Genomic DNA, 23,733 nt, shown 5'->3' on the forward strand with positions numbered 1-23,733 from the left:
GTGTTACTCCGAGGAGTTCAGCATCGTGATTGAATCGAAGATATTCCCCAGTAGTGCGATACTGGAGTAATTGTTTTCCGTCAAGCCGAGATGGGAAATGTTTGGCGTTCAGCGCAATTCAAGCCGTGGTTACCGCTTGAAGCTTTGGTGCACCAAGTGGTGAGGATGTTACTCTGAGGAGTCTAGCATCATGACGTCAGATCAGCAGTGTTCCCCAGTAGTGCGATATTGGAGGAAATGTTTCCATCGGACGGAGATGGAAATAAAGTCAGAAGGACGTTACGCGATCAGCGCGATTCTGGGGTTCAGATGGAGAAAAGGAGATACTGAGGTATTTTCTGGGGTTCAAATGGAGATAGAGTTGAAGATTATATCCAGGATGAGGTCCTTAGGATTATCTTCTGTTCATGTGTCGCCTTAGACTCTGGCTGAGGCCAATGGAGGTCGTTATAGGTGTCTTCTGAGGAAGAGTTACACATGCTGCCTTCTTTATGAAGGTTTACCCTCTGACATGTCGCCCTCAGAGTGGTTTGGTGTTATTTCCGACGTTGCCAGCGGAATTATCACGAGAGATTGGAGAAAAGGATATGCTGAGGCATTTCCTGGGGTTCAAACGGAGAAAGGGTATGCTGAGGCATTTTCCTGGGGTTCAAATGGAGAAAAGGAGATGTTGCGACATTTTCTGGAGAACGGGGTTCATATTGGCGATCGCGAGTTATCGTCAGGCGACTGGGGTTCAAACTGGAGATTGGGGTTCATTATTTTGACGTAAGTTATGTTACAACTTCGAAAAGATCTCAAAAATGTGTGTTTAAATATGATTTTGATTGATTTTGTTAGAGATTTTACAAATTCATTGTTAAATGTTTGAGTTAAATATGTTTATGACCTTCTTGAATATTTTAAATTTTGTTTAGTCCCTCAAAATATTCCCTTCAAAAAATAGTTTTTTTAAAAATTTTTCATCTACGCTTTTGGTCCTTAATAATAAAATTGTCGCTAACTCAGTCGCTAAGTAATAAACCATCGCCAAAACTATCACTAAGTTAAACGTTGCTAAGTTGCATGAGAGATTAAAAGTGTGGATGAAAATGAAAATTTTTATGAGGACCATCCTTTAAAGAAAATATTTTGAGGGACTAAAAATGAAAATTGAGATATTTAGGAGGATCACAAACATATTTAACCCTAAATATTTTTGTATGTTGATTGTGTGATTACCTTGTCAAATTGAGTGAATAAATGTGAGATGAGAGATAAGTTGAGTATTTGCAATGTTGGAGTAACTTTTCCGAGTTAATTAGATTGAAGTGGGAAATGAACGTGTTGATCAGAAAAAGAAAGATGACGTTCATTGATAAGGGTAAAATATTTTATTTCTGATAAAATTTTCAGTGTGCAGACATGTTACTTGAGGACAATCAACATAGTAAGTTTGAGATTATGATAATACTCGGTCATTATGTAATATTTGCGAGCAATTTCGGACAAATAGATGAAATTATGAGCAAAAATCAAGGCAAGAAGTTGAAGCAGTAAGCAAGAACTCCAAAGGAGAAGAGTGTTAAGACTTAGTGAAAATCAAAAGAGAAAGGAAGCAAAAAGCAAGAATTTGCCATTGATTTTTTTTGCGGTCGCGATGCTGACATTGTGGGCGCAATGACATCATATCGCGTTCACGATGAATGCTAACGCGGCCGCAGTGACACGTTTCCCTGACACGTGTTTTCATCTTTTTTAAATAATTTTTGCTTTATTTTAAGGTTACGAATTTTAGAGAGAAAGTGACAGCCATGAGCTTTTGGTGAGCGAGTTTAGAGAGCATTGATGTCATTGGAGAACATATTTTTCATTGATTTTGATGAATATTTCTTATTAACTCATGATAATTGCTAATTTCACTATGAGTAGCTAAGTTATTCTAGATTAGGTCTTTTGAGATTAACCTAATTGTAATATGTTGGATTATATGATTGTTTGAGATTATCTATTTTTTTATGTTATAATCGTTATTTAATTGTTCTTGTGTTAATTGTTTTTTGTGTGTTGACGAGCATCCAAATTGATCTTAGATGAGTAAGGATTATTGACCGTAAATCTATCAATCTGAAATATGACAACTATTCAACTTAGTAGTTAACTAGGAATAGGTAAGTATTGTAACACCTCAAAATTTGCCCTCCTCTCTTGGGACTAAGCTTAACATGTTGCATATCATTTTAGGTCATTAGGCATTGCATATTGCATATCATGTGGTTACATTGTGCAAGCCATTCTCTCAAGTCTTGATCAGAAGATGAAGAAGTCAAAGTGCAAGCCTAGGGTTTATTGACTGATCATGGGCCATCTGAGGATTGGGCTGTGAATTAGGATTTCATGACTCTCAATGGATGTTGGTCTTCATCTTGATTGCAATGATACATCATCATCATCGTGGTTTGATATCCTCAGAAGATGCAAGAGATTGAAGCTGATTCCTTGAGATTAGGGTTTTGACCACTGGTCAACCCTAATCAGTTGTATTGGGCCAATCAGGGCATAATCAGGAGATGAGGTTTATGATGGATATGGGGTTCATTATGTGATTATTTTGTGCTTATTGAGGCTAGGGTTTCACTCTTGAGCCATTTCAGTTGAAGATTGGGGCTTAATTTGATCAATGCATTGCCTAATTCATCTGTCAGTTGAAAAAGTCAACTGTGGTCAACTGTACATGATCTGATGGGTTTGGAGGGGGAAATGAGTTGGATACACTTAATTCATGTTGGAACAAGTGTTATTTGACATCTCAAAGCTTAAGAATGAAGAAAATCAAGTCAGGACAAAAACTGCCAAAAATAGAAAGTGACTTGTAATTGAAGTTTCCAAAAATGGAAAGTTTTTGACCTCAAAGCCACGTGTCCAAGGAAGCTTCAAATGAAAAATTGTTCAACATGAAAGTTGTAGATCTTGTTCTCACCTTTCCAAAAAGTCCAAGAACTTGAAAATCCCATGTGTGGTTGGAAAATTAGGGCTCAGTGAAATTCAAAAATGACCCATAATCAGGAGGCCATAACTTCCACATGGTTTGTCCAAATTGCAAGTTCTTTATATGCACAAACTCCATTTGACATGTAATTTCATGGTGCATAATTGGATTTTTCCAAAAGTGGTCAATGCAAAAAGTCACTTTTCAACTGGACAGCTGAATTGGATCAGGGGCAAAATTGTCCAACTTTCAAAATAATTGGAATTTTGAGATGGGACTTTTTGCTACACCTCATGAATGGCATTTTAAATATGTTGGAATCATCATTTCATGGCTAGGCTTCATAATTTGAGAATTGGCTTGAAAAATGGAAGTTGAAAAATTGGACAAATGCAAATACAAGGTGAAATTGAGCATTACACAACCAATGAGGGTGAGACAAATTGCAACAGCTCACACATGGCATTTGGAAGGTGTGTGAGCTGTCATTGAGGTGGCATGAGCTGTCCTATGGAAATTCCCATTTTGCCCTCACTTTGAAAGTTAACCATTTCACTTAACAATTGCATTTTTGTTAATGGCTTGATTAATCATGGATTAAGGTCACATATATAAGCCTAATCATCTAATAATCATAACAGAATTTCATTTCACCAAAATTCAGATCAAAATCATCAACATTCTCTCAATTCATTCAAGAACTCAAAAAACAAAATCCAAAAAACTCCATCAATCTTTGATCATTTTGGAAGATTCTTTTTGCAGTGATCTTGTACTAGCCTATGCTCGATCTGTTTGTACCTTTTAGCAACCAAAACCGCGCCCTTCTCAACTGCACCTTCAAGCTCCTCCAATGGTGAATTTGATTTTTGCGCATTAGGAGCAGCTTCGGTTGAATTGGAGCATTGCGTTCAACTTCTGGAAGGTCATTCTACATCTGTTTGGAGCTTTCACGTGCCAATTCGTCCTGTTTCACTACTGCCATAGCAGGTATCATCGGAATTCGATCTCAAGCTTTTGTTGAATTGTTGTGTGCGTGATGTAGTCCTTTGCTCGTAGAATACGATGATGCTTTTGGATTTGCAATTAGACAACTGTAGGCTAAGAAATCGTGACCTGAAGTTTAGATCTAAAACCCTAACGCGTTCGATTCTTGAGATTTAGTGACTGTTAGGTTGATTGGAGTTCATATTTGTGATCTACGTGTCCGTACGGTTCTAACGGATATCTATTTGTTCGTTTGGTGATGGTTTGAGATTAAGGTGTTCTTGAGGGGCCTGGGTTGAAGAAGACGAAGCTTTGCGCAAAACTGAGTTTAATCCACTTTTTCGTTTGAAAATTTGAATTCGGAGTTTACCGCCCCCGCCTAATTTAATTACAGAATTGCCATTGTCAATTTCTAATTAACTTAATTAATTCTTAAAAAATTACAAACACATTAAAAAAATCATAAAAAATTGTAGAAAATTCAGAAAAATGTGGAAATTTTTATGTTGACTTCCTTGTTGACTGTAGAATTTTTTTGACCTATTGGTCAAAGTTGTGCATGGTAGAATTTTCATTTGACCTAGGGTTCTTTAATACATGTCCATTTTTGATACCTTGCACCATTTGGCTTGTGGAATGCACATGATGTAAAATAAATTCTTGACAATTTTTGTGATGATTGGTGACTGGCTGATGTTCATTTATATGAAAATTTCATGAATTTTTGATGCCTGGCCATTGAGTTATGAATTTTGGAACTTAGGTGTGACAATTTGTGTCACACCTCTTGATGTCAACTTGCTGGATTTAATTGAGTGGTCTATACTTGTTGGAATGAAATGAAATTTTGCATGATGGTTGATTAACATGTTGAGATGCTGTATGAATTTTTGTGGAATTTTACATTGCATTTTCAAATTGATTGTGATTTTTCATCTCTGTTGGTCAATTGTGCAAGCTTGTGTGACATAGGTTGGTAGATTTGATGTGAAATGCTCCTATTGTATTGAATGATCATGAAATTTGATATGCTTGTAATAGATACATGATGTGACATCCCTGTTTTGGTCTCACTCATTTCTTTACTGTTTTCATTGAGTTATGAATTTTTGAAGTGAGTTCATGTATTGATGTTGTGAATTGGAGCATATAATTGTGTCTGTTTTTGTTGATTTTCATTGACATAGTTACCTTGGTCCAATTAGGCTAAAATTTGGTATGCTAGACCTTGGATAGCCCCTGTTTAGGTGTAATTTATTTGAGAATTTTTGGAATTGCTTTGGTGTAGATTTGAATGCAATAGTTCTGTTTGCATGTTTGATGCTTCATTTGAACTAGTTTGCCTTATTTTGTGCATAACATGAGCATGATGAATGATATGGACATGAGACCAATGATGTTTGCTTTTGTTTGACATTAATTTGAGTTTGGATGGTGAATACCTTGCTGTTTAGGAATTTTCTTACCTTTGGACCCTAGGCTTAGCCTAGTGGTCTTGTTGCTAATATTTGCTTGATTTTTCAGGATCAAAAGCATAATGCACATGGAGAATGAATCAAGTTAAATGCAATTGATGTTGTTTGATGTTTGTACACTAACATAACATTGTTTTGTAGGTGGTGAAGCTTGGGCTTAAGCTTTGAGCTTGCCTTGTTGTGCATTGCTTTGTATAGTCTGACTGTTTGAACTTTTGCTGTTTAGTTTTGTCTGTCTGAGTACTAACTGTGTTTGACTGTTTCCAGGTACTTTTAGTTGCTCAGTTCCTTGTGAACTTTTGCTTTGCTTTGCTTAAGCAACTTGCATTGAGGTATAACTTCCTAACTTCATGTAGTCTGGAGACCCGGCTGTTACCGGGCCGGGCAAATAAATGTCTGAAGTCCTCCTTAAGAGGCAATGATTGTGGTTGTTTATTTTTTGTGCCAAGCAGGTGAAAGTCCTTTAAATAAGGCAATTGGTGGAAGTTAGGGATAAGCAATCTATCCCCCACTATTCAGTGGAGTCTTCTCCTTGCTCCCATTACATGGTTGTAGCATTGAGATCACAAGCCCAAGATCCGTGCAGTGCACATTGTGTCAGAGTCTTTGAGTATAGAAGGGTTCCCCCATTCTGGACCCATGCTCATTTGTCAGAAGCTCTCCCTGGTTAGGGATAAGAGCTGTGAGGTCTGATCCTCACTTCATCCTTTCATCTGCTTCACCTTAGCCTCGTAATGGCAAGGTTAAGAGCAAACCCAGCCCGTACAGACGACTCGCTTCGGCAGTCAAACCTATTGTGTGAGCCTCTTGTTTGGCTATAGTGGGTGCTCTGTGGATATCTGATTGACATGCCTGTTTGAGATGCTTGTTCTCATTTGATGTATGCTTGTATGTTGTTTGCTTGTGTGCTTGCTTCTTTCCTGGTTAGGATAGGCTTGCTTATGCAAGTAGGATAGAAAACCGAACTTAGGGACGACTTTGCATGACAACATCTAGGCTCGAGTCGTAGTCTCCCTAGTGTTGTGTCTCCTTCTGTTCTGGCTAGTAATTCAGTCCCTTTCAGGGGAACTACATCGCCCTGATCCTCGTTCCAGACGAGGTATGTAGGCAGGTGGTCGCGCGAGACCACTCCGGGCAACCTTTTTCTTTTTTGCGTGTGTTTAGCTTGTTATCTGATTGTGTTTGGCTCGGATGCCGACGTAAGTCCAGTAATTGGCTGTCGGGCTCCACGTTTGCCTTTTGAGTGTGTTTTGGTTCGGATGCCGACGTAATTCCATCCAGTGGTTGTCGGGCTCCATGTTTGCCACCCTTGCTTGTTTGTATGTTTTGTTGTTTGGCGTGCGTAAGCCGAACTACAGTGGCTCTGATTCTTGTTCCAGACAAGATATGTAGGCATAGGATGCGATGTCCTATCGAGCTCCCTTCTGTTAACCCCACCTGTGTTCCCTTGTGTGTGTGTGTGATGTTTAGCAACCTTTTCTTTTCTTAGAACGTGGATCCCGTCGAGTACGACGGACGTGAGGGGTGCTAATACCTTCCCCTTGCGTAACCGACTCCCTTACCCTGTCTCTTTGGTCGCAAGACCATGTTCTTTCCAGGTTTCTCTGAGCGTTTCCTTTCCCTATCTTGGGATAAATAACGCGCAGTGGCGGCTCTGTGTGTGTTTATTTTCGAGCTTCGCCGGTTGATTTTTCGCAGGATGCGACAAGTATAAGTTCTGCCTTTTGAATTAACAAACTTAGAACATCAGATTTAACTCTGAATTGACTTAAGGAATTAGAGAATTATTGTGTAAATTAGTGAGTTGTAAATCAAGGAATCAGGTACAATGGTCTTGTTAGTTCACTGTGATATTATTAGGTAATTGTTACTCATGTGATACACAGTCATCAATAAGTATAATTAGGGACGCCAAGAGTAAAGAGTTAAGAGAAAATAGGAACGCCAAGAGTTATAAAGGATCATTCAAGAAATGACTTAGTCATGTCCCCAAGAATTGATCTTGAGAGTATCCAATAAACTTGAGAGTTTTTAGTAAATTATACTCGCGAACCCTCCTTATACAAGGAAAAATGGAGTTTAAGGTTGACTTCAACTAAATAATAAATAGGGGAGTGAAGCGGGGAGTCTTCTTCCAAACATCGGATCGAAGTGGTTAGTCTCCTTTCCACGAGAATCTTGAAGTTGTTAGTCTTCAAGCTTCTAAACAAAATTTGCGAGCTTTTATCACCGAGATGAGCTCACGAACCTTAAACCTTAGTTTTACCACGTGATAACCAATAATCTGAGAGATTTTAACACCGAGTTAATCTCGAATCTTAGCAAGCTTTTTATATCGGGCTAAGATTTAACCTTAACTTGATTTTATCACGGACTAACCAATAATCTATGAAAGCTTTTATCACGGGTTGAACTTTCGAACCTAAACTAGGGTTGTATCACACAATCCACAGAACCAAAGCTTTTGCTGTAACACCTCAAACCTCAAAACTTATATAAAAATATTTAACCGACAATTTAAGATGTCACTATGACAACCATCCAAAAACTTTCAAAAATATTTAACAACATGCATCATAAATTAACATAATAACAACTTCAAAATCAAATTTCTCAAATAAAGTATTAGGCTTTAAACCACATTATTCAACATTAACTCAAAACATAATAAAAACTCCTCGTTCCCGATGTTACAGATCTGAGCATTTAACCGGCTAAAAACGGTAACGATAAAATAAATGAAGACGAGCTCCAAGAAGCTGTCTTCTATTCACATCAAACAAAATCTACTCCTAATTATCTGCAAGATGTCCATGATGGACAACATATAGCATATGGGTGAGAATACACTCAAATATGTTAGCGGTGCAAAAGATCAAGAAAGGTAGCCTAAACAACAACAACAACAACATTCATCAACAGGTAATGTATTCACACAATAATCATTGATAACATAAACTCACACAAGCAATTACTCATATGTATTAACTCATATAAGCAACTAACTCTTACTCAAGACAAATATGTATGCAATGCTCAACTCCTTAACTCTGTTAACTCTATATGCATGTTGTACTAATTCAACAATGGTTCTTCATAAGAATCGGGTCCTAATATCTGAACCCCGAGCCCCCTCTTTGAGCTTCGAGCCCCTTCTATGAGCTCCAATCCCCCTCTCTGAGCTTGGGACAAATCACAAGTTCCCACATGTGAACTTGTAACTCGCATATTTCACAACAACGACAATATATGATGCATGACATACGATAATGCAACGACAACAACACAACAATCATTATAACCTCACATATGATTGTAAACAATCATACAACGACAACAACACAACAATGATTAAATCCCCACATATGGCTGTAAACAATCATACAATGACAACAACACAACAACGATTACAACCCCACATCCGACGGTAAACAATCATGCATTTAAACGCATCAACAATAGTTTTCACTCCGAACTACGCATGTCAACAATCTTCAACAAATATTTACAACAACTCACATAATTATACTTACATTTTACATCATATATTCACACATCTAATAAACCTCAACACAACACTCAATCGCGTTAACTCATATTAACATTGCTTCATTATTAATTCATTCAGTTACAATGATTAACCGTTCGTTCGTTACCGTCAACTATTACGTAATAAGTAAAATAGTTATTTTTCACAAATTCCAGTATACATCTAAACTTTTAATACATCACTATTGGATATCCATACATGTTAGATTTCCAACGCTTCAAACCGCACATTATTTGGATTTACAGAACTAAAGTTATGGCAAAAATAGTTGAATAGAATAATAATAAAGACAATTGATGGCTACTCCAGAAAGCATGCTGAGGGACATGAGTGACCTAGATAGAATTTGTCCATCTCGCATGATAGGATATATGTCTAAGAGCTCAATATTAAACTGGACAATGGTGACACCGTCTATGCATTGTGTTCAATATAGACATAAGGGCAAAATGATAATTGTACATAATAATATTATCTCGCAAATATTTTTCCATATCACATGACATTTTCGTGACTTGGGTAGTAGAGATGTGTTGCTAGATACTGTTCACTATTTATTATATTAAATGTGTGATTTAGTATAATTATCAACATCAGTAGAACCTACATGGTCACACACATAAAGACAAACGATGAGAGATAGAATGAATAAGTGAAATATGGTACACAATAAGGTATGATGTACTTAAAAGAATTATGAAAAACCGTAAAGTACAATGTACTTAAGTGGAATATGAAACACCGTATAATATAATAATAATAATAATAATAATAATAATAATAATAATTATAGTTATTATTACTAATATAAAATAATAATAATAATAATAATAATAATAATAATAATAATAATAATAATAATTATTAAATATAATATTAATAAAAGTGTGTTTATTATAATAATAACAATAATATAATAGTATTATTATATATATGGTGCACTGAATTTGTGCTTTTTCAGCTTATTTCTCCCACAGGTGGTTCTATGAATATAACTCTTATGTAGAAGCTTTTAACAGTTGATGAAATTTGGTTTGTGAAACCCTGACCGTAATTTCTCTCTTTCACTCTCGCTCAAAGTCTTCATTCGTAATAGCTAGAACTGAGATTGAATGCACTTTGTTCATGTGGAATGAGCAGAGGCGTTGTTCTTCATTCAACGCTTGTGATTATTACTTTTATTCGACATCAAAGGTGTTAATTGATACAAGAGGTAATCATTTTATCATTGATCATGCATCATTCGTAAGGATCAACTAAAGGGAAGTTTTTGCTTTCCACTGCGTATTGTATAACGATTTCTCTTCACCTTTAACTAGGATTGTAAGTGTTAGAGTACATGTTACCTTATTGGGCATAATTCATCTGGTCTGAAACGAGTTCAAGTAACAAATGGCATGCAACACCATTGTGGCCGGCTACTCCACAGATTTCCCAATTGATGGCTACAAGGGTTGTAGTAGCAATAGGAGTGATGCTTAGGTTTTTTAAATTTTGGTATAGTTCATCCACCTTTGTGTGCATGTGGTCGAGGTTACTAACTTCATAAATTCCACCCTTTTATGCAGTATTCTCAACGGGACCGCATTCACTCTTCCAATGGTAATGGTTTTGAGCCATATCTTCTATAAGTGCATATGCATCAATGAATGACTTGTTCATGAGAGCCCCTCATGCAACAGCAACTAGGGTCATTCTCGTGTTGTAGAGAAGATCATTGTAGAATATGTGAACTATGAGCCACTTTTCTAGCCCGTGATGTAGGTATGCTCTCATTAGATCCTTGAATCACTCTCATGCTTCGAAGAGAGATTCTCACCCGTCTGCCTAAAGCAGATAATTTGGTTCCTAAGTTGTGATGTCTTACTCGATGGGAAGTGTCTGGATAGGAACGTTTTCTTAAGCTCATTCTATGTCATAATGGAATTAGACGGGAGGGATTAAAGCAGTGCTCTAGCTCTAACCCTAAGGGAGAACGGAAAAGTCTACGTCGAATAGCCTTGGGGTTTAGTCAAATGTACTTCTGAGTATCAACGAATTGCATAAAGATTGAAAGGTATACATAGTTTAATTATATCTTCATTTCGATTTTATTTGGTCTATTTTAATTAGTTTGAAATACATTTGATTAATTTATGTTAAGTCATTTTGTCACTAAAATAACACTACAAGGACATTTGTGGAATTAAGAAAAATAAAACCTAAGTCATACCATATACATGTTAACAAATGACTGATGAATGGATGACCAATTGACCTAGACCAATCAAAGATACATCAATGACGCTCTTAAAGATATATTTCAGATTTTTCTATTCAAAAAGAAAACAAAGAGAAGAAACTTTTAGAGGATCCATGATCCTGCTTTGATCTATGGCGAAAATCTCTCCCTCCCTAGCTCACCTTCGATCTGCACCCTTACCCAATTGTGAAAATAATGAACTCCATCACCACAAACTATTGTTGTGTCGGATAACTGCATCATACTCCTTCGCCTCCTACACAGGCCAAGCCACCCTCGCCCATGAGCTCCATCTGTTAACCACGAAAATCGCCTACCATCGAAAACCACCACGTAAACCACCGCTGCATTTTCCGACCTACCCTCTTTAATACTGAAAGTCAGATGCAAAACCAAATCTTTTTCTTACAGTTTCGTAGTAGATGTTTATTTCTTGTTTGCCAATTAATCTTCAACCTGAAGTCTCGCTTAAGGGACTCAACTTAAAATCTTGCCTAAAGGACCCCAAACTAAATCACTTTGCTCTTTATAAAACCTCGTGCTTAAGGGACCGTGTATTGGGATAATTTTGTTTTGCCTAAGAAAAGATAGACCGAAGGGAGGCAAGATAAGCCAATTTGGGACGAGTATGTAGCTGACACCATAAGTTGCCCAGGGTTGGGTTCTAGTCTCCATCTACCAACACGTGCCTATTGTGTGTAACACTCCCCCATTATTAGCATCACTCGCCCCATGTTGGATTTTGATCAAACCATCCATCACACATTTATGGATGTGAGAATTGACGTGTTCATAGACACTAATGGCAGAAAATCTTAGTCAAAGGAGGAGCGTGGTTCTCTGAGAAAATAAGGGAGTTGCTATCAATTAAATATTATAAGTAAAAAAGATTTAAAAAAAACTAAATAAAAACTATATATCTCATAAAAAATATTATATATACACATGTAAGTTTTGATTTTATTCATTGAAATTTATTTTTATATTAAATATTTATTGATTTTATTTTTTTTAAAAAAAGACACCATCTCACTAGAAAAAATTGGTCTGATGTAACGGTTTCTTATTTTTATTATAATAATTATTAATAATAAACCAATTTTAATGTGGTCCATGATTTAACGGTTTCTTATTTTTATTATAATAATTATTAATAATAAACCAATTTTAATGTGGTCCATAGTTTTGGAATTTTGGTTCTGAAAAGGGTATGATTTATTTTGGTTTTAATGTAAATTGACATGACCATTTAATTGGGTGGTAATGAATTTTAATGGCTTTAAATTCTTGATGGTAGAATCAAGCCTATAAATAGTCTTTGATCCCCAAAGCTTTCTCTCATGACAAAAGAAATACACCATCTATATTGAGAGAGCAAGAACTTGGAAGAATCAAAGGCAGTGCACTCACAACACTGCAACAATGACTGGAGGTAAAACCTCTAATTCTATTTCCGCATATTGTTTTATTGAATGTTACCGCTGGGCTACTTTGTTAAACATGTATTTTGATTTTGTTCATATCCATACGATTTCATTTTTACTGATTATTATGCCTTATTATTTAATCTTTGAATTAAATTTGTGCAAAAATTAAAATTGATTTATAATGTTATTATTTTGTTAAGCAATTGTATAAGAGATCTTATTTATTTATTTTTGTTCTCTCATATAATTGAGTTACTATGTCTAGTGATTGTTATAATTTTGATTAATTTGGATTAGCCACAACATCCTTAAATTAATTGAGATTATTTTTTTAAAGTTTTGAGATCACATAAATTATTAGACATAAAATTGTAATTAATTATACGTGGTATAATGAATTTTATCCTACAAGAATTTTTATTATATTTGTATGATTAATTGGGATAAAATGTCAAAATATTTTCATAACTTGCCCACAGGAATTATGAATTGGTACATAATTTGATAGTTTTATCATAAAGTATTAATTTTGGATAGAAAAACAAAATTATATCATGCACGTAAAGTGTGAGGTTTGAAAAATCTATCGCAATTTTTTTTAAATCTTATTACATTAAAATTTAGCCCACATGTAATTTTTATGTTGCAAGATTTATTTTATGGTATGTTTATATTGATAATACATACAATTCGGATAATATTTATGCCTCAAATTTTGACATCAATTTTGTTTATTTTTTTACCTTCTCAACCTGCTAATTTTTCTGATATCCGATGTGATATTCCCGAGCTCAGAGGAGATAACTATAAGGTGTGGAAGGAAAGAATTCTCCTCCATCTAGGATGGATGGACATAGACTATGCTATTAGGAAAGACGAACCACTTGCAATTACAGATGAAAGTACTCCAGCTGCAATCGCACTATATGAGCGGTGGGAGAGATCCAACCGGCTCAGTGTGATGTTCATTAAGATTAAGGTCACAGGTGGAATATGTGGTTTTGTCGATCAACATGAGAATGTCTGTGATTTGCTGAAAGCCATTGACGATCAGTTCGTCACTTCTGAAAAGGCTTTGGCAAGCACATTAATTATGAAATTTTCCTTCTACCGACTCATCAGTGTGAAAGGTGTGCGTGAGCACATAATGAAAATGCGTGACATTTCAGCTCAACTTAAGAAACTTGAGGTTGATATGTCTGACTCCTTCCTGGTGCACTATATTCTGAACTCTCTTTCGTCTGAGTATGAGCCTTTCAAGATCTCCTACAATACACATAAAGACAAATGGTCAATCAATGAATTAATGACCATGTGTGTTCAGGAAGAACAAAAGCTTGTAATGGAACAAAGTGAGAGTGCATTGCTGACAAGCACTCGCGGGAAGAACAAAGCTTTCAAAACTGACAAGTCACAAGTAAATCATAAAGGGAAATTCAAAATACCACCGCAAGGTGATATCAAGAAAGAAGCAAAGTGTTACTTCTGTAAAAAGGGAGGACACATGAAGAAGGAATGCCCTGGATTCAAAGAATGACTTGAGAAGAAAGGTAATTTATTCTCATTTGTTTGTTATGAATCTAATATGACAGATGTTAATATTAACACCCGGTAGATTGATTCTGGATCAACAATCCACATAACAAATTCCTTACAGGGTATGCAAAACCTAAGGAAGCCAGTGGGAAGTGAGCGGACTGTCCTATCAGGAAGCAAGATGGGCTCACATGTGGAAGCTATTGGAACTTGCAATTTAATTTTGAATAATGATTTTGTTTTGAAATTAGAAAGGACCTTTTATGTACCAAGTTTCTCACGAAACTTGATTTCAGTTTCTAGACTTGTACCTTTTGGATATTCCTTTAATTTTAAAGACACCTTGTTTGAATTATTTTATAATTCGGAATGTGTTGGGAATGATATATTGTCTGATGGTCTTTATCGTATTAATTTACAAATCGAATCCATTTATAGTTCAATGCATGTTCAAACTGCCACTAAGCGGTGTAATATTAATGAGAATTCTTCTATGTTATGGCATCGGAGATTAGGACATATCTCCATAGAGAGAATTAAAGGTTAGTAAAAGATGGGGTACTTAATACTCTAGATTTTGCTGACTTTGAAACTTGTGTTGACTGCATTAAGGGAAAGCAGACCAACATGTCTAAGAAAGGTGCCAATGGAAGTTCAAGTATATTAGAAATAATTCATACAAACATATGCTGTCCTGATATGGATGCACATGGTCAGAAATATTTCATCACTTTCATAGATGATTACTCACGATATATGAATATTTATTTGCTTAACAATAAATATGAAGCATTGGATGCCTTCAAAGTCTTTAAGGCTGAAGTTGAGAACCAGTGTGGAAAACAAATAAAGATAGTGAGATCAGATCGGGCTGGTGAATACTATGGTAGATACACTGAGAGTGGACAAGCACCTGGTCCATTTGCTAAGTTTCTCCAAGAACATGGGATTGTTGCCCAATACACCATGCCCCCTTCTCCGAACCAAAATGGTGTTGCAGAAAGAAGAAACCGAACATTATTGAACATGGTGCGGAGTATGCTTAGCAACTCTAATCTTCCTAAATCATTGTGGAATGAAGCACTAAAGACGGTTGTCTATATTATAAATCGGGTTCCATCCAAGGCTATCCCAAAGACACCATTTGAGTTATTTAAAGGATGGAAGCCGAGTTTACGACATATGCGCGTTTGGGGATGTCCGTCTGAGGTGAGGATTTATAACCCACAAGAAAAGAAACTAGATCCAAGGACCATTAGTGGGTATTTCATCGGATATGCCGAAAGGTCTAAAGGTTATAGATTTTATTGTCCATCTCATACAACTAGGATTGTGGAGTCAAGAAATGCAAAGTTTCTTGAAAATCATTTGACTAGTGGGAGCGATCAAATCAAAAATTCAATTTCTGTGCATGATCATATAGAGTATGAATCTTCCACTTCAAGTAATAGATTGGTTACTATTTACAACATACCTCAAGTTCAAATGAATGTTGATCAACCAATCATCGAGACTCCATAAGCTAATGATGATCCAGTAAATCAAGTTGGTCATCAAGATGATGAACAATTAGTTGAACAATAAGATCCACAAGAAAATATTGATCAAACATAAGAAGATCTACTAGGACAAGAAAATCAGCTATTCCTAATGATTACATTGTGTATCTACAAGAATCTGACTATAATGTTGGAGCTGAGAATGATCCTGAGAGCTTTAGACAAGCCATGAGTTGCAAAGAGTCAAATTTGTGTATGATGCCATGAATGATGAAATGAATTCCATGAAAAACAACGACGTATGGGATCTTGTAGAGTTACCTAATGGGGCAAAGACCATTGGTTGTAAATGGGTCTTTAAAACCAAGAAAGATTCATTAGGCAACATTGAGAGATACAAGGCCAAACTCGTTGCTAAGGGATTTACTCAAAAGGAGGGAATCGATTACACTGATACTTTTTCTCCTGTATCTAAAAAAGATTCTCTTCGTATCATCTTGGCATTAGTTGCACATTTTTACCTTGAGTTGCATCAAATGGATGTGAAAACAACCTTTCTTAATGGTGATTTAGAGGAGGAGGTTTATATGAAACAACTTGAAGGTTTCTCTTCTAATAATGGTGAGCATTTGGTTTGCAAGCTTAAGAGATCCATATATGGTTTAAAACAAGCCTCTCGTCAATGGTATCTTAAATTCCATGAAACGATATCTTCATTTGGGTTTATTGAAAACCCCATGGATCAATGTATATACCAGAAGGTCAGTGGGAGTAAAATTTGTTTTCTCATTTTGTGTGTGGATGACATACTACTTGCAACCAATGATAAAGGTTTTCTACATGAGATGAAACAATTCCTCTCTAAAAACTTTGATATGAAGGATATGGGTGAGGCATCTCATGTCATTGGCATTAAGATCCACAGAGATAGACTTCGAGGAATTTTGGGTCTATCACAAGAAACCTACATCAATAAAGTTTTAGAGAGATTTAGAATGAAAGATTGTTCACCAAGTGTTGTACCCATTGTCAAGGGCGATAAATTTAATTTGAATCAATGCCCTAAGAATGATTTTGAGCGGGAACAAATGAAGAACATTCCATGTGCTTCTGTTGTTGGAAGTCTTATGTATGCTCAAGTATGCACAAGGCCCGACATTGCATTTGCTGTTGGAATCTTAGGAAGATATCAGAGTAATCCAGGTATGGATCACTGGAAAGCTGCAAAGAAGGTGTTGAGATATCTTAAAGGAACAAAAGATTACATGCTAATGTATAGGCAGACAGACAATCTTGATGTGACCGGCTATTCAGACTCCGACTTTGCTGGTTGTGTTGATTCTCGCAAATCAACATCAGGATATATCTTTATGATGGCTGATGGAGCTATTTCATGGAGAAGTACTAAGCAAACCTTGGTTGCTACTTCTACTATGGAAGCCGAGTTTGTCTCCTGTTTTAAGGCTACTTCTCATGGTGTATGGCTTAAGAGTTTTATTTCTGGGCTTAGAATCATGGATTCTATTTCTAAACCTCTGAAGATTTTTTGCGATAATTCAGCAGCTATCTTTATGGCTAAGAACAATAAAAGTGGAAGTCGAAGCAAGCACATCGACATAAAGTATTTAGCCATTAGAGAAAGAGTTAAAGATAAAATAGTAGTTATTAATCACATTAGTACTGATTTAATGATCGCTGATCCTTTGACTAAGGGCATGCCACCAATAAAATTTAAGGATCATGTAGAGAACATGGGACTTGGGTCCTCCTTATGATTGTATACATATAGTTTATTAGTAAAACTCTTATATTGTGATGTTTTCTCATTTTCATGCGCACATCAGTTTGAGAAAATATGTTACATCTGGACCAAGAGTAAACATTGGTTTATTCATCAAGTTAGTTACCACATTACAGATATATACTTGAAAATAGACATGTTGTAATACATAGATGAGACTACTCGCTTTAAGAGGGACTATCTCTATGATTCACATATTTATTTCTTGAGTAAGTTTTCCATGACTCATTTATGCCAATAATTAGTTCTATGGACCAAGTGGGAGAATGTAACGGTTTCTTATTTTTATTATAATAATTATTAATAATAAACCAATTTTAATGTGGTCTATTGTTTTGAGATTTTGGTTCTGAAAAAGGTATGATTTATTTTGGTTTTAATGTAAATTGATATGACCATTTAATTGAGTGGTAATGAGTTTTAATGGCTTTAAATTCTTGATGGTAGAATCAAGCCTATAAATAGTCTTTGATCCCCAAAGCTTTCTCTCATGACAAAAGAAATACACCATCTATATTGAGAGAGCAAGAGCTTGGAAGAATCAAAGGCATGACACTCACAACACTGCAACAATGGCTGGAGGTAAAACCTCTAATTCTATTTTCGCATATTATTTTATTGATCTTGTTGTTCTTTTGTTATCAGGAACATAGGATCAATATATATATTAATCTAACATGATAACCTCAAAAGACATGATTTAAATCATATAATATATTTATAAAAATATAATTAATACTAAAAATATTAATATAAATCTATTTTTTCCTAATTTTTATTTAAAAATATTTATTGATCTTATAATGTCGCAGCCTAAAAAATAGGAATGCGAAAAAACAACCGGCGAAAAGGAAATGACAGAAGAGTCGCCACCGTGCGTTATTTATCCCAAAGGAGGGAAAGGAAATGCTCGAAGTAAACCTGGAGAAAGGAAAGGAAAAGACAAGGTCTCGCAACCAAATCTTGGGTTCGGGAGTCGATTATGCGAAGGGAAGGTATTAGCACCCCTACGCATCCGTAGTACTCTACGGGATCCACTCTTGTTGTTCTTGTCTAAAGGGTGTGCGTTTATCTAATGTACTATTTACTAAAAGAAAAGGTCAAAAGAAAATGACTCGCACGGATGTCGCATCCACTGCATACGTATCTCATCTGAATATGAGAATCAGAGTCTTCGTAGCTCGGCTACCTATGGGTGAAGGAGAAGTGTGCTCGCTCAGACATCGCGTCTTATGCCTACGTATCTCATCTGGAATGAGAATCAGAGCAAAGCGTAGTTCAGCTACCTAGGGATTGCCATCTGAACATGGACTTACAAAGGAAGACACCAGTTGTGTCAAAGGAGAGTGGGCAATGTATTCACGTCCTAGCAGTAGGTGTCGCAGCTCGCTGAATCGAGTCTTAGGCAGTTACCTCTTTGCAATAGAACGGACTACATGCCACAAGATCGGAGACACACGGAAGGTCTAAAAAATGGGTAAGCTCTGCCCTAGAGTTGTCATGCAATGTGGACCTAAGTGTTAGGATTTACAAATGGGGACATCTACCTAATGTTAGCATGCAAAGAAATAAGGGAAATCTACCTATGTTATCATACAAAAGAAATAAGGGAATTATACCTATGTTATCATACAAAAGAATATGGGAATTCTACATATGTTATCATACAAAAGAATATGGGAATTCTACCTATGTTATCATACAAAAGAATGAGGGAATTCTACCTATGTTATCATACAAAAGGGTTCTACCTAATGGGTGCTACCTAAACGGAACAAGAATCGACGAATGGAGCAAGGAGAGGAACCATGGGTAAGGGTAGATGGCGATGAATGAAGCAATCGACTTACAGGTGGTAGATGGCGATGCCTGAAGCAATCGACTTACAAGAGAAATGGCGATGCATGAAGCAATCGACTTACAAAAGGATGGATGAATACGTGCTGGTTCTGTTAAGTTTTGAAAATGATTACTCGACGTTGGATCGAGGTTTTGATCTTATTTGAAATGGTTATAGGATGTTCATTTTATTTCTTGTATTAACAGTTGAATGAAGACTGAAAGAATAAACATTATACACTTCATGGGAGAGGGGTACATTTGTTATGAATGGGGATTGTTCATGGCAATCATACAATAATAAATATATGCCTCATACAACATACAAGTAGGCCACAGTTAATTAAACAGATAAGATATAAGCAAGTATATGATCAAATCAAATAATCAAAGAATGAAATAAATGAGCATTAGAAAATGTATGAGAATTATAAACATGTTAAACAATCAAACAATAGAAGCATGGATGAAAGGAACAAGTATAGAAAATATCAGATGAATCAGACAAGTGAAACTATGCACACAAAGAATCAATGAATAATTTAATCGGGAAATGATGCAAGGATCAAATGAAATCAAGATGAAAGGCCTCTAATATGTGGCATATGAGACGAACAAGGGAGGATCGAAAGATCTCTTCAATTGCCCTAGGCAATCCCCTATGTCAAACATCAATCATAAAAAAGTCAACTAAAAAGCCAAGTCAACTTAAAAATTATCAAATAAAAAGTAACTTAATTCAATAAATTATGAAAAAATAAATTAAAGGAGTTGGGGTCAGGACATCATCATCCCCAAAAAAGATTTCAAAAATAATGAAAATTGATGTATAAATTAATTGAAATAAAATAGAAGTCAAATGAAAAGTCAACCAAGCAAACTAGATAAAAAATAAATCCAAAATAAATTGAAAATGGGAAATAAAATTCTAATAAAATGTCAAGTTGACCATGAGACATTGGTCAACCCTCACCCCAAAAATCAGAAGTTAAAATTAATTTTAAGTCAAGAAAATAAAATTAATAAGAATATGTGTGTTAAAATGAACCACTTGAAATAAATAATTAAAATAAAATATTAACATTAAATAAAATATGAAAATTAAAATCAAATAAATTAAATAAAACACTAAGGAAAGTAAAAAATATTTTTTGGTATTTTTATGAACATATAAAATATTTTATTAATTTAAAATGAAAACAGAAAAATAAAAATGAATTGAAAAAATAAAATGGAATGGAATTGGGCTTTGAATGTGGGGGGAAAATAGCATCCAGCGCTAAGCCCAGGCCCAACGAAATGAAAACAAACGTGTGACATAAAATAAAAGAAAGATAATGTTTTATTATGTAAACCAAGCCTCAACCGGTCATGTTGGAATAAGTCATGTAAGACAAAAACAAATACTGGACGATCATGATCACTTCGCACATGTGCGATCTAGTGGCTGTGAGAGGGTCACGTTTTCCTTCTTCCATGCAACGTAACAACATAACAACAGCCATGCAAAAATGTAGAGAAACACAACAAGAATGGAGCATACTCTTTCAATCTTCCAGCTAACATATCTCATGCTACAGGGCTCCAAATGAGATGATGTAAAAATCAAAGTTTGAGTTTGGAACATGTAGAACACAATGGTGTCTTGTTTTATTAAAAATAATGGCTCTAGCATAGAGAAAAGCGAACAACAAGGTAGGCTCATGCAAGGATACGACAAAAATTCAATGTTACAAAATCAAGCTCAATCACAATGCCTCTTGGTGAGGGCTTCATAGACAAACATGACACATTATTTACATGGAAAAACAACATGATACAAGCATGGCCATAGCATGAAAACAATAGTAAGCATAAACATGGTAAGCATGAAAAACAATAATGAGCAAGCAAGATATTCATGGCCATGGAAGGTTGGGATAAGGAGGTTACCTAGTGGAAAACAGTCCACTGCTTCTTGGTAGTGGAGAAGATAGAAAAGGAGAATGCTCTTGGTGCTTGTGCTTGAGAAATGGAAAGTGAGGAATGGATCTTGAACTTGCCAAGTTATTTTGCTCTTAGAAAATAGCAGCCTCCAACCTTAACTCGAAAATGACATTAGCTTCTCTTCAGATTAGGGTTTATGCCCTTTAAATATGGTGGGTTAAAGTGCTCTTAATGGGCTTAAGTGTATGGTTTTGGTTCATGAGCAAAATGCCACAAAAGGTGAGGTGTGAAATGAAACTCTAAATGTGGCAAAACTTAAGTGAGTGAACATTAAAGTGCATGACCAAATGAGGTAAAAAGTATGTTGATTGGTTTTGTGGTCTGACTTGGTTTTTCTTGTGCAGCATAAAAACAAACCAACTAGGTGACTTTAAGGCTTTGTAACTTGATGAATACATGTCCAAATGACAAGGTAATGCAAACAGTAGAAAGAGGGCATGGAGCTTAACATCTTTCATGTTGAACACAAATTGAAATGATGAGTGGAAAGAGGTGAAAAATAGCCATAAAGTTCAGGTCCCATAGCTGCAAAATGGTTGGGCCAGTTTGGCCTAAATGCTGTCAAAAAAATCAGCCTATGATACCAATTTTAGATGAGTGTATCTTCCAAACCAATAATCCAAATGGGGTGGTTTCAAAAAGGTGTGAAAGAGGACATATCAAGGTACAACTGTCATGAAGAAAGTGTTTTCAAAAGATGCCTTGAAGTGCAAGAAATATGGTCCATAAATCTTGACAAATTTTGCAAATTTTGGACTTAGAAAATTTTCTAAGTGTCCTAAAATAATGTCTTACTTTTACCAAGCATAACTTTCTCAATTTTAATCCAAATGAAACAAACGTTATATCTATAGAAAGCTTGGAACAAGGGGAACAACTTTCATGTTGGAGAAAGTTTCAAATGGAGCTTGCATCTTGATGGAATATAGACTTAAAGTGGGTGCAAAAACCATAAAAACTTGCCTTAAATGGAAAGTCAACTATTTCCAAATTTAGTAACTTTTCCAACTCCTGATTAAATGATGAATCCATGATCCAACCTTGATCAAATTTCACATGTAGGCTCCCTTAGGCATGAATTTTGAGATTCCATTTTCAAAATGTCAGGAGTTGACGTTTCTGGCCCCACAGTTGACTTTTTTCCAAATCTATTTGATTTCCGATTCCAATGATCAATTGAAGCACCTCTGGCTCAAATAAAGAGCTGATTTTTTTGCATGTAGATCCTTGTGGACATGTGGAGGGCCATGGAAATGAGTTTCACTCAAGGAATCAGAAATAAACCGATTTTATACCAAACCCTAGTTTTAGGGCAAAAATGACTAGGAACTGATTGCACTGATTGCCAATGGGTCTTTTTGTGATAATTGTGGATCTTCTTAGGCCAAGATGCCTCTATAATCATGACATGAATGAGCCCCTTCACTTCCAACCAAACCTTGCCTGTTGCAGGTAGCCATGAAACCCTGATTTATGATTAAATCCATATGCACACTCTGAGAGCTCTGAATCTTCCACTGATGAACTGAGGACCATAATAGGACATATGGAACCCCTTGAGACTTGTATAATTGGAGAATGAAGTTCAATTCTCAGTCTTGCTCTATGTGGGCTCCTTCCGGTAAGGGGTGACCAATCAAACCCTGATTTCCCTAGTCACTGATGCAGTATGCAATGAGTATGACCTAGTATGATGCTAATGAAATGTAAGACACAATTACATGCTTCCAAGAAAAAGTGAAGGGTAAATTTTGGGGTATTACAGCTGCCCCTATTCAATCAACTGGAGACTCGAAAGGAAGATATCAGCGGCTTTCGCACTTTCGAGGTATCAAGGGATTGAATACAAAAAAAACCCAGAAATTTACACTGAAGTGAAATGAAATAATAATGCCTGTCAGAATCGGCAAAGAGATGGTTTTGAACAAGAATCCGTATGGTATGGTGAGAGTCGGTCTGAACACCGAAAAAGAATGGTAGTATGAAGACCAAAATAAATGGTCACAGAGAAATTCCCATGGCCTGAATGTCGCTCATCAGTTTGAATACTGGAAATGACTTTGATCTGAGCATCGGAAGATATGAGATTATTAACATTGGTCTGAATACCGGGAACTGGCCTGAATGCCACTTTGGTCTGAATACCGGAAAATTGGCCTGAATGCCACTTCGGTCTGAATACCGGAAACTGGCCTGAGTGCCATAAGTTGCATCGACCTGAACGTCGGAAACTTCTTCGATCTGAACATCGGAAAAACTGGCCTGAATGCCACAAGTTGCGTTGACCTGAACGTCGGAAACTTCTTCGATCTGAATATCGGAAAATTGGCCTGAATGCCACTTCGGCCTGGATACCGGAAACTGGCCTGAATGCCACAAGTTGCGTCGACCTGAACGTCAGAAACTTCTTCGATCTGAATATC

At 36.0% G+C, this 23,733-nt stretch overlaps 1 protein-coding gene and 1 non-coding gene across 2 annotated transcripts; both read left to right on the forward strand.

The window, feature by feature from the left end:
* Nucleotides 1-10,730: 10,730 nt before the first annotated feature.
* Nucleotides 10,731-10,835, forward strand: LOC127134019 (small nucleolar RNA R71). The gene has a single exon (XR_007807802.1). It is a non-coding gene; the product is annotated as a small nucleolar RNA R71 (small nucleolar RNA).
* A 2,661-nt stretch (nucleotides 10,836-13,496) lies between these two features.
* Nucleotides 13,497-14,186, forward strand: LOC127129624 (uncharacterized). Its single transcript, XM_051058776.1, has one exon. The coding sequence runs from the start codon at nucleotides 13,497-13,499 to the stop codon at nucleotides 14,184-14,186; it is 690 nt and encodes a 229-aa protein (XP_050914733.1).
* Nucleotides 14,187-23,733: the final 9,547 nt, after the last annotated feature.

This window comes from Lathyrus oleraceus, chromosome 3, assembly GCF_024323335.1.
Source record: "Lathyrus oleraceus cultivar Zhongwan6 chromosome 3, CAAS_Psat_ZW6_1.0, whole genome shotgun sequence".
NCBI classification, from domain to species: Eukaryota; Viridiplantae; Streptophyta; class Magnoliopsida; order Fabales; family Fabaceae; genus Lathyrus; species Lathyrus oleraceus.